Source organism: Giraffa tippelskirchi, chromosome 4 (assembly GCF_054371585.1).
Source record: "Giraffa tippelskirchi isolate mGirTip1 chromosome 4, T2T-mGirTip1v1.2.pri, whole genome shotgun sequence".
NCBI lineage: Eukaryota > Metazoa > Chordata > Mammalia > Artiodactyla > Giraffidae > Giraffa > Giraffa tippelskirchi.
In genome coordinates, this window is record NC_137278.1 from 112,230,430 (window position 1) to 112,247,920 (window position 17,491).

The window sequence follows — 17,491 nt, forward strand, 5'->3', positions numbered from 1 at the left end:
GTCTAACAAAGAATTCTCAAGATCAACAAAACAATTAAGTAAGGTGGCATTGAAAGCACTGAATATAATATATCAACAAAGTAATTTTGAATTGTCTGGTAGAATTTGGGGATGGAAATAAACAAGTAGGATATCATGTCCATTCTTTGCTGGTGAATATGTATTTTTAAACAAATGAAATAATATGAAAAAAATCGAAACACTGTATGTTCTTACTTAGAGTTCTTTTTTTAAGCCTATGTGTTAATTTTTGAAGGTAATGGAATAGAAAGGAGGATAAGACATGACTGTTATGTTAAAAGTGTTATATATATATTTTTCTGTTTATAAATGTAAGCTCTGTTCTTATACAGTAGTATAGATTTATGGTCTTTTCCTAGGCCTATGTTAACTTTCTTGCCCTCTCTCTTTATATGTTCAAGGGGAACTGGATTATCTGGAAATTCTGCCAAATATCTTCATGGTCCTCCACATTGATAAGATCAAGCTAGTTCAGTTAGATGAGCAGACTCATAAGACCAGATGAGCCAAAAGTGACAAGCGGGCTGGAGGCCTTAGTAAGACTCATGCATTCCAGAGGGTGAAGGGTAAAGAGATTCAGAGGACTCCCACATCACTGAAATTGTTAAAGGCCTAGTGATCAGGGTCATACTGGGGCATCCCCTCCAAAGTAAAGGACAAATAGTTACATCTGAATCTCCTACCAGTAAGAAGGCAGTCTAATTCCTGTCTGACTTCTCTGGCTTTTGTGAGCACCATTAGAGTGAGCACACAGGAAAGGTCAAATATAATGGAAGGTGCTTGTTATTTTTTTCCTGTGGGGGAGATGGTCAACACACCATCATAGTCTCTTTCTATAAAAACAAACTATATATTATCTATATGTTATTTATTCTTGTGGGAGAGATAACAGACAAGGAAATAAATATATAATTTTTTTCCTTGATAACTATTTGTTCTTCCCACTAGACTATAAGCTCCTTGAAAGTGGGAGACGTATCCCAGCATCTAAAATTATGGCCAGCACATAGCAGTCCCTTGGAGAATATGTGGTTGGATGAATGAATAAATAAATGTAGAATATAAGCACAACAAATACATACTCATAAGTATATGGAAGGAAAGCTATGATAAACCTTGACATCATACTAAAAAGCAGAGACATCATTTTGCCTGCAAAGGTCTGTATAGTCAGTGAAAGTCACTCAGTCATGTCCAACACTTTGCGACCCCATGGGCTGTATAGTCCATGGAATTCTCCAGGCCAGAATACTGGAGTGGGTAGCCTTTCCCTTCTCCAGGGGATCTTCCCAATCCAGGGATAGAACCCAGGTTGCAGGCGAATTCTTTACCAGCTGAGCCACAAGGGAAACTGCGTAGTCAAAGCTGTGGTTTTTCCAGTAGTCATGTATGGATGTGAATTGGACCATAAAGAAGGCTGAGCACCAAAGAATTGATGCTTTTGAACTGTGGTGTTGGAGAAGACTCTTGAGAGTCCCTTGGACAGCAAGGAGATCAAACCAGTCAATCCTAAAGGAAATCAATCCTGAATATTAATTGAAAGGACTGGTACTGAAGCTGAAGCTCCAATGCTTTGGCCACCTGATGTGATGAGCAGACTCACTGGAAAATGCTGGGAAGGATTGAAGGGCAAAGGAGAAGTGGCGGCAGAAGATGAGATGGTTAGATAGTATCACGGACTCAATGGACATGAGTCTGAGCCAACTCTGGAAGATAGTGGTGGACATAGGAGCCTGGTGTGCTGCAGTCCATGAGGTTGCAAAGAGTTGGACTTTGCGACTTATGACTTAGCGACTAAACAACAACAGCAACAGTATATACATAAATATATAGTATATAACGTATAACACATAAACACACGTAAGTATCAGTTCAATTCAGTCACTCAGTCATGTCCAACTCTTCGCAACCCCATGGACTGCAGCATGCCAGGCTTCCCTGTCCATCACCAACTCCCGAAGTTAACTCAAACTCATGTCCATCGAGCTGGTGATCCCCAACCATCTCATCCTTCCACACGTAAGTGTGAAAGGGATATATCTCTTCATTTCCTGTAAATTTGGGTCCTTCTTTACTCACTTACAGGTATCTGAGAGTACCCCTGGTTTAAAAACAAACACTCAGAGAAGCTTTAGCCTAAGTGTGAGACCGAAGATTTTGCCACTTGCGTATAGAACCATATTTTCACCTCCAAAAATTAGAAATGAGGTGGGGGAGGGGACCAGAGGCGTGGAGACACAATTGGAGAGAGGAAGGTGCGAAGGGAGTGGAATTAGAAAGATAAGAAGGAAGAGAAGGAGTTCCCATGGCTGGTGAGGACCAGGGAATAGAGTGCAGTTTTCCTGAAGCGTGAACAGTCTGTGGACATCCTGCTGCCCAGCAGTCCTGCAAGCCCACTGAAAGGATGTGGGTGTAGATGCATGTGAAGGGAGACTTCCTTCTGGTTCATGCTGAAAGTGATCAGAACCAAGGCAAGGACAGGCACACAGCCCCTGTCAGTAAACACAACCATCTACCTAGAGCTCCTGCTATGTCCCAGGACTGTAGAACCATTAGCCTAATAATTTTTACAGTAACTCTATTTTGCAGACATTGGAAAAAAAAAAAAGAAGATCAGGTCAATTATGTAATTAAGACAAAGTCATAAAGCCAGCCAGAACTATGTTTTGGATTAAAACTCTGCTGTCTTAATTCCAAAATTAGGTTTTAAAATTCCAGTGTGCTACCTCATTGGGCTCTTGGTCCTGGTTTTTTGAATAGTGCTCTCTTTTTCTACTTGGACAGGAATAATTTCTGCTAGTTAAACACTGGGCAAGTTACTTCATTTCTTTAAGGCCCAGTGTCTTTGACTATAAAAGAAAGATATCACTGATTTCATAAGATTACTGTGAGCCTTAAATGAGTTGATCTATGCAAGTGGCTTAGACAGTGGTTTGCTCAAAATAAGCACTTAAGGTTTCTTTATTATTATATCTGACCTTCTACAGGGACTTTAAGAAAGTTTTGATTTTAAAAAGGAAAATACTTGAAATGGATGAGAACCTCTGCATTAAAATCCAACCTCATCTCTAAGGAGCTATGACTTGGAAAGCCACTTAAACTTTTTCTTATCAATTTTCCTATAGGGTGGTCTTAATGAATAAAATGAGATTGTGCATATATATCACTAAACACAGTGTTTGAAAAACCATTAGTACTCACTATGTGATAAGGATGAGAAACATGATTATTATGACTTAATCATTAGCCATAACTGAAAATTTACTTGGAAGAAATAGAAAATATGTGACAGAATGAAGACAGCAAGACCACAGTTTTCCAGCACGTTTTATGAGCCTTTCTCTGTGCTAGACAATATTCTACAGTAAATAATGATGAGGTCCCTAACTAGAACTTGCTGCCTAATTTGGGATATATGAGTGAGTGATAGTAGCTCAGTTTTGTTCGACTTTTTCTGACTCCATCTACTGTAGCCTTCCAGGCTCCTCTGTTAGTGGAATTCTCCAGGCAAGACTACTGGAATGGGTTGCCATTTCCTTCTCTGGGAATCTGGGATATGAATCACCCACAAATGGGATAATGTTTGTAAAGCTCTCAGTACCTTGTCTGTCTCAGAGTGGGAGCTCAGTCACTGAGAGCTGACATTATTGTTAGGTTGTTATTTATCAAAAAGTACAAAGAGCTAACCAATATAATACCAACAATTAGAGCCTAAGGTTTTGTATAATAAGGGGATTACTAGGAAAACAGTATGGAGACTCCTCAAAAAAATGAGCACAGAACTCTATCAAGTGATCCAGCTGTCCCACTTATGGGTATTTTATCCAAAGAAGGCAAAAACACTGATTTGAGAAAATGTATTCACCCCTATGTTCATCACAGCATTATTTACAATAGCCAAGATATAGAAATAAGCTAAGTGACCATCAAGGGATGAATGGATAAAGAAGATGTTCAGTTCAGTTCAGTTCAGTTGCTCAGTCGTGTCCAACTCTTTGCAACCCCATGAATTGCAGCATGCCAGGCCTCCCTGTGCATCACCAAGTCCTGGAGTTTACCCAAACCCATGTCCATCGAGTCGGTGATGCCATCCAACCATCTCATCCTCTGTCGTCCCCTTCTCCTCCTGCCCCCAATCCTTCCCAGCACTAGGGTCTTTTCCAATGAGTCAACTCTTCGCATGAGGTGGCCAAAGTATCGGAGTTTAAGCTTCAACATCAGTCCTTCCAATGAACACCCAAGATTGATCTCCTTTAGGATGGACTGGTTGGATCTCCTTGCAGTCCAAGGGACTCTCAAGAGTCTTCTCCAACACCACAGTTCAAAAGTATTAATTCTTCGGCGCTCAGCTTTCTTCATAGTCCAACTCTCACATCCATACATGACCACTGGAAAAACCATAGACTTGACTAGATGGACCTTTGTTGGCTAAGTCATGTCTCTGCTTTTAAATATGCTGTCTAGGTTGGTCATAATCTTCCTTTCAAGGAGTAAGTGTCTTTTAATTTCATGGCTGCAATCTCCATCTGCAGTGATTTTGGAGCCTAAAAGAATAAAGTCTGACACTGTTTCCCCATCTATTTGCCATGAAGTGATGGGACCGGATGCCATGATCTTAGTTTTCTGAACGTTGAGCTTTAAGCCAACTTTTTCACTCTCCTTTCTCACTTAAATCAAGAGGCTCTTTAGTTCTTCTTCACTTTCTGCCATAAGGGTGGTGTCATCTGCATATCTGAGGTTTTTGATATTTCTCCCACCAATCTTGATTCCAGCTTGTGTTTCTTCCAGCCCAGCGTTTCTCATGTTGTACTCTGCATATAAGTTAAATAAGCAGGGTGACAATATACAGCCTTGATGTACTCCTTTGCCGTTTTGGGATCAATTTGTTGTTCCATGTCCAGTTATAACTGTTGCTTCCTGATCTGCATACAGGTTTCTCAAGAGACAGGTCAAATGTTCTGGTATTCCCATCTCTTTCAGAATTTTCCACAGTTTATTGCGATCCACACAGTCAAAGGCTTTGGCTTAGTCAATAAAGCAGAAATAGATGTTTTTCAGGAGCTCTCTTGCTTTTTTGATGATCAGTGGATGTTGGCAATTTGATCTCTGGTTCCTCTGCCTCTTCTAAAACCAGCTTGAGCATCTGGAAGTTCATGGTTCACATATTGCTGAAGCCTGGCTTGGAGAATTTTGAGCATTACTTTACTAGTGTGTGAAATGAGTGCAATTGTCCAGTAGTGTGAGCATTCTTTGGCATTGCCTTTCTTTGGGATTGGAATGAAAACTGATCTTTTCCAGTCTTGTGGCCACTGCTGAGTTTTCCAGATTTGCTGGCATATTGAGTGCAGCACTTTCACAGCATCATCTTTCAGGGTTTGAAATCGCTCAACTGGAATTCCATCACCTCCACTTGCTTTGTTCGTAGTGATGCTTTCTCAGGCCCACTTGACTTCACATTCCAGGATGTCTGGCTCTAGGTGAGTGATCACACCATCATGATTATCTGGGTCGTGAAGATCTTTTTTGTACAGTTCTTCTGTGTACTCTTGCCACCTCTTCTTAATATCTTCTGCTTCTGTTAGGTCCATACCTTTTCTGTCCTTTATCGAGCTCATCTTTGCATGAAATGTTCCCTTGGTATCTTTAATTTTCTTGAAGAGATCTCTAGTCTTTCCCATTCTCTTGTTTTCCTCTATTTCTTTGCACTGATCGCTGAGGAAGGCTTTCTTATCTCTCCTTGCTGTTCTTTGGAATCTGCATTCAAATGGGAATATCTTTCCTTTTCTCCTTTGCTTTCTGCTTCTCTTCTTTTCCCAGTTATTTGTAAGGCCTCCTCAGACAGCCATTTTGCTTTTTTGCATTTCTTTTCCATGGGGATGGTCTTGATCCCTGTCTCCTGTACAATGTCACGAACCTCTGTCCATAGTTCCTCAGGCACTCTATCAGATCTAGTCCCTTAAATCTATTTGTCACTTCCACTGTATAATCATAAGAGTGGTCTAGTGGTTTTCCCTACTTTCTTCAATTTAAGTCTGAATTTGGCAATAAGGAGTTCATGATCTGAGTCACAGTCCGCTCCCGATCTTGTTTTTGCTGACTGTATAGAGCTTCTCCATCTTTGGCTGCAAAGAATATAATCAATCTGATTTCGATGTTGACCATCTGGTGATGTCCATGTGTAGAGTCTTCTCTTGTGTTGTTGGAAGAGGGTGTTTGCTTTGACCAGTGTGTTCTCTTGGCAAAACTCTGTTAGCCTTTACCCTGCTTCATTCTGTACTCCAAGGCCAAATTTGCCTGTTACGCCAGGTGTTTCCTGACTTCCTACGTTTGCATTCCAGTCCCTTATAATGAAAAGGACATCTTTTTTGGGTGTTAATTGTAAAAGATCTTGTAGGTCTTCATAGAACCGTTCAAGTTCAGCTTCTTCAGCGTTACTAGTTGAGGCATAGACTTGGATTACCGTGATATTGAATGGTTTGCCTTGGAAACGAACAGAGATCATTCTGTTGTTTTTGAGATTGCATCCAAGTACTGCATTTCGGGCTCTTTTGTTGACCATGATGGCTACTCCATTTCTTCTAAGGGATTTCTGCCCACAGTAGTAGATACAATGGTCATCTGAGTTAAATTCACCCATTCCAGTCCATCTTAGTTCGCTAATTCCTAGAATGTCGACGTTCATTCTTGCTATCTCCTGTTTGACCGCTTCCAATTTGCCTTCATTCATAGACCTAACATTCCAGGTTCCTATGCAATATTGCTGTTTACAGCATCAGATTTTGCCTCTATCACCAGTCACATCCACAGCTGGGTATTGTTTTTGCTTTGGCTCCATCCCATCATTCTTTTGGAGTTATTTCTGCATTGATCTCTAGTAGCATATTGGGTCGGAGAAGGCAATGGCACCCCACTCCAGTACTCTTGCCTGGAAAATCCCATGGACAGAGGAGCCTGGTAGGCTGCAGTCTATGGGGTCGCTAAGAGTCGGACACGACTGAGCGACTTCACTTTCACTTTTCCCTTTCATGCACTGGAGAAGGAAATGGCAACCCACTTCAGTGTTCTTGCCTGGAGAATCCCAGGGATGGGGGAGCCTGGTGGGTTGCCGTCTATGGGGTCGTACAGAGTCAGACACGGCTGAAGCGACTTAGCAGCACCAGCAGCATATTGGGTACCTACCGACTTGGGGAGTTCATCTTTCAGTGTCCTATCTTTTTGCCTTTTCATACTGTTCATGGGGTTCTCAAGGCAGGAATACTGAAGTGGTTTGCCATGCCCTTCTCCAGTGGACCACATTCTGTCAGACCTCTCCACCATGACCCATCCATCTTGTGTTGCCCCACATGGCATGGCTTAGTTTCATTGAGATAGACAAGGCTGTGGTCCGTGTGATCAGATTGGCTAGTTTTCTGTGACTATGGTTTCAGTGTGTCTGCCCTCTGATGCCCTCTCACAACACCTACCTTCTCACTTGGGTTTCTCTTACATGGAAATACTACTCAGCCATAAAAAAGATGAAATCTTGCCATTTGTAACAACATGGATGAGACTTGAGGGTATTGAGGGTATTAAGCTAAGTGAAGTAAATCAGAGAAAGACAAAAGCGTATGATTTCACTCATATGTAGAATTTAAAAAACGAAAATAAATGAACAAACTGAACTAAACAAAAATAAGCATGTAGATATATAGAGAACAGAGTAGTAGCTACAGAGGGTAAAGAGTGGGCAGGAGTAAAAGGGTGAAATGGGTAAGTGAGATAAACTGTATAATTTTTAGACAGAAACTAAATTTTTGATGATGAACATGTGGTAGTATATATAGAAGTAGAAATATAATGTTATACACATGAACTTTATATAACGTGGTAAACCAATGTAAGTTCAATAAAAAAGTTAAGAAAATCTAAATTAAGCATTCTCATTGAAGTCTAGCAAGTAGATCTCAATTCCACTGTAGACAGTATTATGCAATCTGTTAAAAAATTTATATATAAGATATAAAGTCAAAAATATAAGACAAAATAGCATAGAAAAAAATAAAGATACCTTGTTACTGAACCAGGTCCATTTGCCCAACAAGTCTGAGATCCACCTCCCTAAAGGTGAGGGAGTAGGATCTTTAAGTGGGGTGGTCCTAGACATGGGGAAAGGTGATTGGTGATAGGAAAAAGATGAGGTAATCAGTGCTTTGCACAAGCACAACTGAATTACATGTTTCTGCGTATTTTAAATTGGAGACGCATAGCACAGTTGAAAAATGGAGTTTTCTGGCCTTCTGATGTCAAAAAGCGAGTCACTGGACACCCTCGTAGGCCTAGTTTGAGAGGCTATTGTCCCAACCAGCTCCAGACCATTTGCACTCGGCAGGGCTGACTCCAGGTTCCTGTAAAACAACTGGGCTTCCTGAAGCTGTGAAAGTGTGCAGTTAAAGAAAGGGAAAACTGAAAGAAAAGGGGGAAAAAAATAAAGTGAGCTTAATCAGTGAAGGCAATTTACAAGTAAAGGGGTTTTAACAAGCTGTTTCCTTATCTGGTGTCCTGTAGCTCACAAATTTCCGTTAGTTATAAGCTTCTGTTAATTCTGTGGGGCACAGTTTCCACCTCATTTAATATATATTGTTGATTCATGAACATTGACCTCACAGCCAATATCAATATAACTTGTATCTGAGGTAAGATAATTTAACACATGTTCTCTTTGTAAGAAATCACAGCTTCCTTATGCTTAGGAATACTAGATAGGTTTTCAGTACTGTGCTTGGGTGTCATTTTAAATGGCAAAATTGTCAACAAAAACCATGAAAAGACAAAAAACATGGTATTAAGTAGATGACAAAAGGGACAAAATTGGAAAAGGAGTATGTCAAGGCTGTATATTGTCACCTTGCTTATTTAACTCATATGCAGAGTACATCATGTGAAATGCTGGGCTGGATGAATCACAACTGGAATCAAGATTACTGGGAGAAATATCAATTACCTCAGATATGCAGATGATACCCTTCTAATGGCAGAAAGTGCAGAGGAACTAAAGAGCCTCTTGATGAGGGTGAAAGAGGAGAGTGAAAAAGCTGGCTTAAAACTCAACATTCAGAAAACTAAGATCATGGCATCTGGTCTCATCAGTTCATGGCAAACAGATGGGGAAAAAGATGGAAACAGTGGCAGATTTTATGTCATTGGGCTCCAAAATCACTGCAGACAGTGTCTGTAGCCATGAAATAAAAAAGATGCTTGCTCCTTGGAAGAAAACCTATGACAAAGCTAGACAGCATGTTAAAAAGCAGAGACATCATTTTGCTGGCAAAGATCCATATAGTCAAAGCTATGTTTTTTCCAGTAATTATGTGTAAATGTCAAGAGTTGGACCATAAAGAAGGCTGAGCACCAAGGAATTGATGCTTTCAGATTGTGGTATTGAAGAAGACTCTTTAGAGTCCCTTGGAGTACAAGGAGATCCAACCAGTCCATTCTAAAGGAAATCAGTCCTAAATATTCATTGGAAGCACTGATGCTGAAGTTGAAGCTCCAATTCTTTGGTCACCTGATGTGAAGAGCTGACTCATTGGAAAAGTCCCTGATGGGAAAGGTTGAAGGCAGGAGGAGAAGAGGGTGACAGAAGATGAGATGGTTGGATGGCATCACTGACTCAATGGACATGAGTCTGAGCAAACTGTGGAAGACAGTGAAGAGCAGGGAAGCCTGGTGTGCATCCTTAAGGTCACAGAGAGTCAGATGAGACTTAGTGACTGAACAACAACAAAAGGGACATGTTTACAATAGAACAACTGAAACTCCATGTAGAGTGTTGTCTTGTTTGAACACAGCTAGAAACATGCTGCCCTGTATATGTCATAAATGACTGAAAGCACCACAAGTATTGATTTCAGGGTTACAAATAAATTTCAATCAGTACTGTAGGTGAAATTGCAAATACCATAATCTGTGAATAATGTATATTGTGAATCTGGAGGACTGACTTCATAGAAGAGGGGAGTTTTTGAGGAAGCCCTTGCAGGATAAGCAAATAATGATGGGAGAGATAGGGTAGGGAGAGATGCCAACCTTTATGGAGTCCAGTTTCAGTCACCCTCTTTTCTTCCTGACTACAGATTATTTGCTTACTCTAGGATATCATGCTGTCTCCCAGGCTGAATCTTACAATTCAGTTTTGTATTGTTCAGAGGCAGTTTTTTCTATTTCTTAAAGAAGCAGTTTAATAATCAAACACAGGGAGGCATCTAATTTATAGAATAAAGTATTGTTAGATATCTATCTATAACTAACATTTTTTTGTCCATGAATAAAAATAGACTGGAGATTTCACACTTGGGGATAGATATCAATAAAAAACCATGGGTCCAACCTGCAACTAAATCTGCAAATCCAGACAGATTATTGTTACTATTTTGTTGTCATATGTCTACATTAGACAGAGGAGAGAGAAAATTGTGGGGAAGATGATCAAGGAGAGCCTTTCAAATCTTATAATGATTCCCAATACCCAAATTAGTTTATGTTATTTTTGATTGTCTTTAAGTGGAAAAAAAATGATTTCTCCTTAATCCGTAATTCAAACATTGCTTCTCAGAGTGATGAAAATAGCGTTGTAGTTATTAGTCAAGGATTTGCTTTTCCAAGATTTGGCTGAAAACCAAACTAAAACTTCCATGTGCTCCAATAAACCCAATGTTTCTCGTAGGTTGCTATTTCTAATCCCTGTTTCCATGGAAATGGACTTTACATCAGCAAAAAGGGGATGAGGTACTGAGTGATTTATATCCACTCTTTGATATATTAAGTGATTTGCCACTGTTCTTTTCTTTTTCTGTAGAAATTGTATAAGGATATTTTTCTTGTAGGGCTCTCAGACCTTCAGATTAAAGGAATTATAGAAATATAACCCTTAAGGGATAAAGCTGGGCTTCCCTGGTGGCTCAGATGGTAAAGAATCCACCTGCAATGTGGGAGACTTGGTTCGATCCCTGGGTTGGAAAGATCCTCTGGAGGAGGGCATGGCAACCCACTCCAGTATTCTTGCCTGGAGAATCCCCATAGACAGAGGAGCCTGGCGGGCTACAGTCCATGGGGTTGCAGAGTCAGAAACGACTGAGAGACTAAGCAAACTACACAAGGTGATAAAGCCACAGCTGGTACCTTCCTGGTAAGACACGAGGAGGGAGAGGCTGAAGTGGTTATAAGAGAACAAACCTAGAAATCATGGTAGTTGGCTTTTCTACTCAAAATGCTTTAATCAAAACGGGAGATATATGAAACATTTACGATATATCCTACAACAAGGTAAAATAAAATGATTATTAAAATCATAGTTTAAGAATGACGTTTATTTTTCCCTCTGTAGGATGATTTGGCCTTTGGTAAATCTAAGAACCTCTGGAGGCTCAACTGAAATTCCATCACCTCCACTAGCTTTGTTCATAGTGATGCTTTCTAAGACCCACTTGACTTCACATTCCAGGATGTCTGGCTCTAGGTGAGTGATCACACCATCATGATTATCTGGGTCGTGAAGATCTTTTTTGTACAGTTCTTCTGTGTATTCTTGCCACCTCTTCTTAATATCTTCTGCTTCTGTTAGGTCCATACCATTTCTGTCCTTTATCGAGCCCATCTTTGCATGAAATGTTCCCTTGGTATCTCTGATTTTCTTGAAGAGATCTCTAGTCTTTCCCATTCTCTTGTTTTCCTCTATTTCTTTGAACTGATCGCTGAGGAAGGCTTTCTTATCTCTCCTTGCTATTCTTTGGAATGCTGCATTCAAATGGGAATATCTTTCCTTGTCTCCTTTGCTTTTCCTTGTCTCCTTTGCTTTTCACTTCTCTTCTTTTCCCAGCTATTTGTAAGGCCTCCTCAGACAGCCATTTTGCTTTTTTGCATTTCTTTTCCATGGGGATGGTCTTGATCCCTGTCTCCTGTACAATGTCACGAACCTCTGTCTATAGTTCATCAGGCACTCTGTCTATCAGATCTAGTCCCTTAAATCTATTTGTTACTTCCACTGTATAATCATAAGGGATTTGATTTAGGTCATACCTGAATGGCCTAGTGATTTTCCCTACTTTCTTCAATTTAAGTCTGAATTTGACAATAAGGAGTTCATGATCTGAGTCATAGTCCGCTCCCAATCTTGTTTTTGCTGACTATATATAGCTTCTCCATCTTTGGCTGCAGTGAATATAATCAATCTGATTTCGATGTTGACCATCTGGTGATGTCCATGTGTAGAGTCTTCTCTTGTGTTGTTGGAAGAGGGTGTTTGCTTTGACCAGTGTGTTCTCTTGGCAAAACTCTGTTAGCCTTTGCCCTGCTTCATTCTGTACTCCAAGGCCAAATTTGCCTGTTATGCCAGGTGTTTCTTGACTTCCTACTTTTGCATACCAGTACCCCTATAATGAAAACGACATCTATTTTTGGGTGTTAGTTGTAAAAGATCTTGTAGGTGTTCATAGAACCATTCAAGTTCAGCTTCTTCAGCGTTACTGGTTGGGGCATAGACTTGGATTACCGTGATATTGAATGGTTTGCCTTGGAAACGAACAGAGATCATTCTGTTGTTTTTGAGATTGCATCCAAGTACTGCATTTCGGACTCTTTTGTTGACCATGATGGCTACTCCATTTCTTCTAAGGGATTTCTGCCCATAGTAGGCTCCAAAATCACTGCAGATGGTGATTGCAGCCATGAAATTAAAAGACGCTTACTCCTTGGAAGGAAAGTTATGACCAACCTAGATAGCATATTAAAAAGCAGAGACATTACTTTGCCAACAAAGTTCCATCTAGTCAAGGCTATGGTTTTTCCAGTAGTCATGTATGAATGTGAGAGTTGGACTATAAAGAAAGCTGAGTGCCGAAGAATTGATGCTTTTGAACTGTGGTGTTGGAGAAGACTCTTGAGAGTCTCTTGGACTGCAAGGAGACCCAACCAGTTCATCCTAAAGGAGATCAGTCCTGAGTGTTCATTGGAAGGACTGATGTTGAAGCTGAAACTCCAATGCTTTGGCCACCTGATGTGAAGAGTTGACTCTTTGGAAAAGACCCTGATGCTGGGAAGGATTGGGGGCAGGAGGAGAAGGGTACGGCAGAGGATGAGATGGCTGGATGGCATCACCAACTCGATGGACATGGGTTTGGGTAAACTCTGGGAGTTGGTGATGCACAAGGAGGCCTGGCGTGCTGCGATTCATGGGGTCGCAAAGAGTCGGACACGACTGAGTGACTGAACTGAACTGAACTGGAGGCTCACTCAGTTGGGAATATCAGTGGTTTGGTTCCGGTCACCTTCCAGAAAGGAAACTGGCAATTCTGACAGGTCTACTTATGGACCTGTGCTCTGTGGCCATTGTTGCTGTTGCTTCTCCATGAATGGGAAAAATTCATTAATCAAAAGTCACTTCTCAGGGGTCAATTACACCTGTCTCCTGTCAGTTTCCTTTTTTCCTTGGGCTAAATTTCCCTGCTTCCTGAGTCTGGAAAGTAGTGAGCCTTTGACAGGTTGACACTCTCGAAGTCTGTCCAAGAACTCAGGACTTTCAGCTACCCTGTTGATAGCACCTTTGTTAATTTAAAAATGTTGTTTGTATGAAATTTAGTAGTGAAGTCCCATATAGATTCCTACAGTTGATTTCAAAATTGAAGAAAACACATGGTTTTTGAAACTACTAGAAAGTGCCTGACTGAATTCACTGTATTAACCTATGTGAGTGTTATGGAAAACTCGTAACAAGTTCATTATTTTAAAGAAGTTAATCTTTTTCCTTTTTCCTTCAGACTGGTGTTGGTGAGCAATTCTTACAACTCTAGAATGTTTATGCAAAGGAAGAATGATTCAATCTCACTGTAGTCATTGTGCTAAGATGAATAAATCCTTTCCTACTTTTGTTTTTCCAGTTCCTCTACTTTCACTTTTTCCATCTGTGGCTGTTTCCCATTTCAAATGGAGAAAATAATAGTACACTAAAAAAATTCTTTTCAGTTACCAAGGCAACTTTTTCTTAACTCCTCTCTCTGGCTCAGAAGCTTCTTGACATTCAGTAATTATTCCATTTTCTTTACGTAGGCTTATATTCCTATAGCACTAGGTTCAGAGCTGGCACTGATAAAGCATAAAACAAGAGCTTAAAGAAAATTTTATAATTCCTGCATGCTTATGGATAAGCATGCAATGATTGGCAAAATGGAAAGTCCCAATTTAAAAAAAAAAGAGTGTCTTTTGCTCTAATTCAAATATTTTCTTTAAAAGCACTTAAGACGTTCCTGCAGAATCTCTTGTTCTCTCATTTTAACAAATCCTACTTGCTCCTCCTCCTTGCTCCTCCTACGTGAAAGGTTGATGTTTCCACAAGAGTTCACACAGAGTGGTGTAGTACAACCCAGAACAGGCCAAATGCCTCTAAATTCTTTTTGTGGTGGTGAGTGGGTGGAATGCATATTCTTAACACAGAGAGTTTTAAGTACTTTGAATATTTTAGGGTAAGAATCAAGGTAATCACATACGTCCTCATTCTAGAACTTTTTCCTTCTCATCACTGCTTCCCAACAGTATCCTCCTTTCTGATGTTAAGGCTCTTGTATGCTGTCCAAAAACACAAGACTGAATGGAGACTGTTTTCACTCCTCATTTACAGTCTGTGCTTTCTTACAATGCATTATAATTCAGTTTATATAAAGTAAGAAAAGTAATTATTTATAGTCTTGCTGTGACATATTCATCAGGACGCTATGTGGAGAGAGTGTAAGAAGGGATGGTTTTAAAAAATAGTGCCTGATCCTGTATATTTTTTAATCATTGTAATTGTGATTCAAATCTAATCGTTGTAATTGTGAAAGAAGTTTTAAAAAAATGGACATCTAATAGATGAAAAAACTAACACTGGTAAAGCAGATTTCCAAGGACACAGAGCTAGTTACAAAGGAAACTTGAGGTTGGAGTACATGTTTATCTGAGTCCCATAATTTACATGTAAAGGGGAAACTGTTACAGATAAAATGATGTGGTGATATCTTCAGTGCATTTTAACAGAAAGTCATTTGTGAAGAACTCTAAAGTTAATTTGCTCCATTTCAATTTTTTTTATTCTGGAGAAAGAGTATTTGATTTCCAAGGATCAACTGAAATCAAGTACAGTTGATGTTTGAACAGCATGGGGGTTAGGGTCACCAACTCCCCATGCAGTTGAAAAATCCTGTTTAATTTTTGAGAAGGAAATGGCAACCCACTCCAGTACCCTTGCCTGGAAAATCCCATGGACAGAGAAGCCTGGTGGCTACAGTCCATGGGGTCGCAAAGAGTCAGACACGACTGAGCGACTTCACTTTCTTTCTTTCACATCCAAAACTTAACTACTAAGAGCCTACTGTTGACTGGAAGCCTTACCAATAATATAAACTGTCGATTAATACATATTTTAGATATTATTTACTGGTTTTTTTACAATAACATAAGGTAGAGAAAATGTTAGTAAGAAAACCATAAAGAAGAGAAAATGCATTTAAAGTACTATACTGTTTATTGACAGCATAAGTTTGCATTGTCTGTTTACAAGAGAAATTGTCTGTCAGTACCTACGTCAATATTATCTTATATATTACACATTTATATATTACAATATATATCTTATATGTTACAAAATACATATTAATAACACTAAACCTCAAAAATGAAAAGATAATGTGAAATGATTGATAGCCTAGTGTAATTGATGGCGCATGTACAATTTGTGTTTGTTTGGACAAGTTTTGGTAAATTTTATTTATTATTGATCTTTGTATATCTTATGGTGATGTTGTTGTTTAGTCAGTCATGTCTTACTCTTCTGCAACCCCATGGACTGTTGCCCTCCAGGCTTCTCAATCTATGTGATTTTCTGGGCAAGATTACTGGAGTGGTTTGCCATTTTCTCCTCCAGGGGTTTTTCCCAACCCAGGGATCAAACCTGCATCTCTGTGTCTCCTGCATTACAAGCAGATTCTTTACTGCTGAGCTTCTAGGGAAGGCCATATTTTATGGTAGTAAATGATAAAATAATATATACATATATTTTATGCATTCGTGACATATCTTTTGCTTATTATTATTATTTTTTTTGGTATTCTATGCTGTGCGGTTGGTTTATAAGTTTTTTCAAATTGTTGCAAATCTTCCCCCCAAATTTCCAATATATTTGTTGAAAAAAATCTGCATATAAGTGGACCTATGAAGTTCAAATCTTGTTGTTCAAAGGTCAACTGTAGTATTCTTAGCTCTTTAACACAGTCTTTTGTTCTTTGATGTAACAATGTATTCAAACCAGGCCTCCATTTATTCCAGACCTGTAAATCTATTTGTCAGTTCAGGATGTGACCCACAAATAAGGTGGGCAAAGAGAGACCAAAGAAAGAGACAGGCAGCTCCAGATTGCTAGATGGCAGTTTTGATAAACAAGAGAGCTTACATAAGAGGCTTGTCTTGGGTGGCTGCAAGATAAATGTATCTCTGCATCTCCCTGTGCTGTGTTGTGCTTAGTTGCTCTGTTGTGTCTAGCTCTTTGCAACTCCCATGGACTGTAGCTCACCAGGATCCTCTGTCCATGGGGCTTCTCCAGGCAAGAATACTGGAGTGGATTGCCATACCCTCCTCCAGGGACCTTCCAGGGATCAAATCAGGGTCTCTTGCATTGCAGGTGGATTCTTTACCAGCTTAGCTACCAGGTAAGCCTCTGCATCTCTCTACCAGAATCTTTAAAGTTTATATAAAGGTCTTAACTGGGTTTGGCACATATTCAGTCCAGATGGTAGCAACACCTGTAGTGCTGGAGGAGGTCATCAAGAGGATGCGACTGTCAGTTGACCTGTGAACTGGACCAGGACAGTTGGAGGCTCCTTACGCCCAACCCTGTCCTTGGAACGTACCTTCCACTCACTATTCCCATAGCCAGAGCTGTGGACGAGATTTCAAGGACACAACCTTGAGAAAGTTTCTGTTTAGACCATCTGAACACTTGAATATCCAGATTCTGTAAATTTGTGGTGGGGCCGTGGTTCTGACTTTTTAAAAACTTCCCATGTCACTTGCATAGTTACCTGATGTTTTGGGAATCAGTGTTTTGTGGCTGACGTGAATAACATTCTATATCCTACATGCAACGTCATGTCCTGGCAGGAAGGCACCAGAACACAGGATTATTTTATAAATGAAACAGTTCCTACATTGTGTGCATGCAGAAAATACTTATTGAATGTATGTATAATGCCATCACTTTGATATTATGCCTCCTTTAAATGGGGCACAAGATAGATGTACCGTGTGAAAACGGAAGGCTAACCACTGGCCACCAACAGCTGTCATAGCTTCACAGCTCTCCCCAACCCATACTCTGGAAAGGGGTGCTCAGAAAAGCCATGAGCGTGTAGTGTTTCAAAATTTGCTGTTTGTCATCGTCACCTGGGAGTTCCAACAAATTGATACTTCA

The 17,491-nt window shown here is 40.0% G+C and overlaps 1 protein-coding gene across 1 annotated transcript in view; it reads left to right on the forward strand.

The window, feature by feature from the left end:
• Positions 1 to 17,491, forward strand: part of OTOGL (otogelin like) — a 431,190-nt gene that overhangs the window by 123,936 nt on the left and 289,763 nt on the right. The window contains exon 3 of the mRNA XM_081593187.1: positions 11,384 to 11,515. Within this exon, the coding sequence (XP_081449313.1) occupies positions 11,384 to 11,515 (132 nt within the window). The remainder of the gene's footprint in view (positions 1 to 11,383; positions 11,516 to 17,491) is intronic.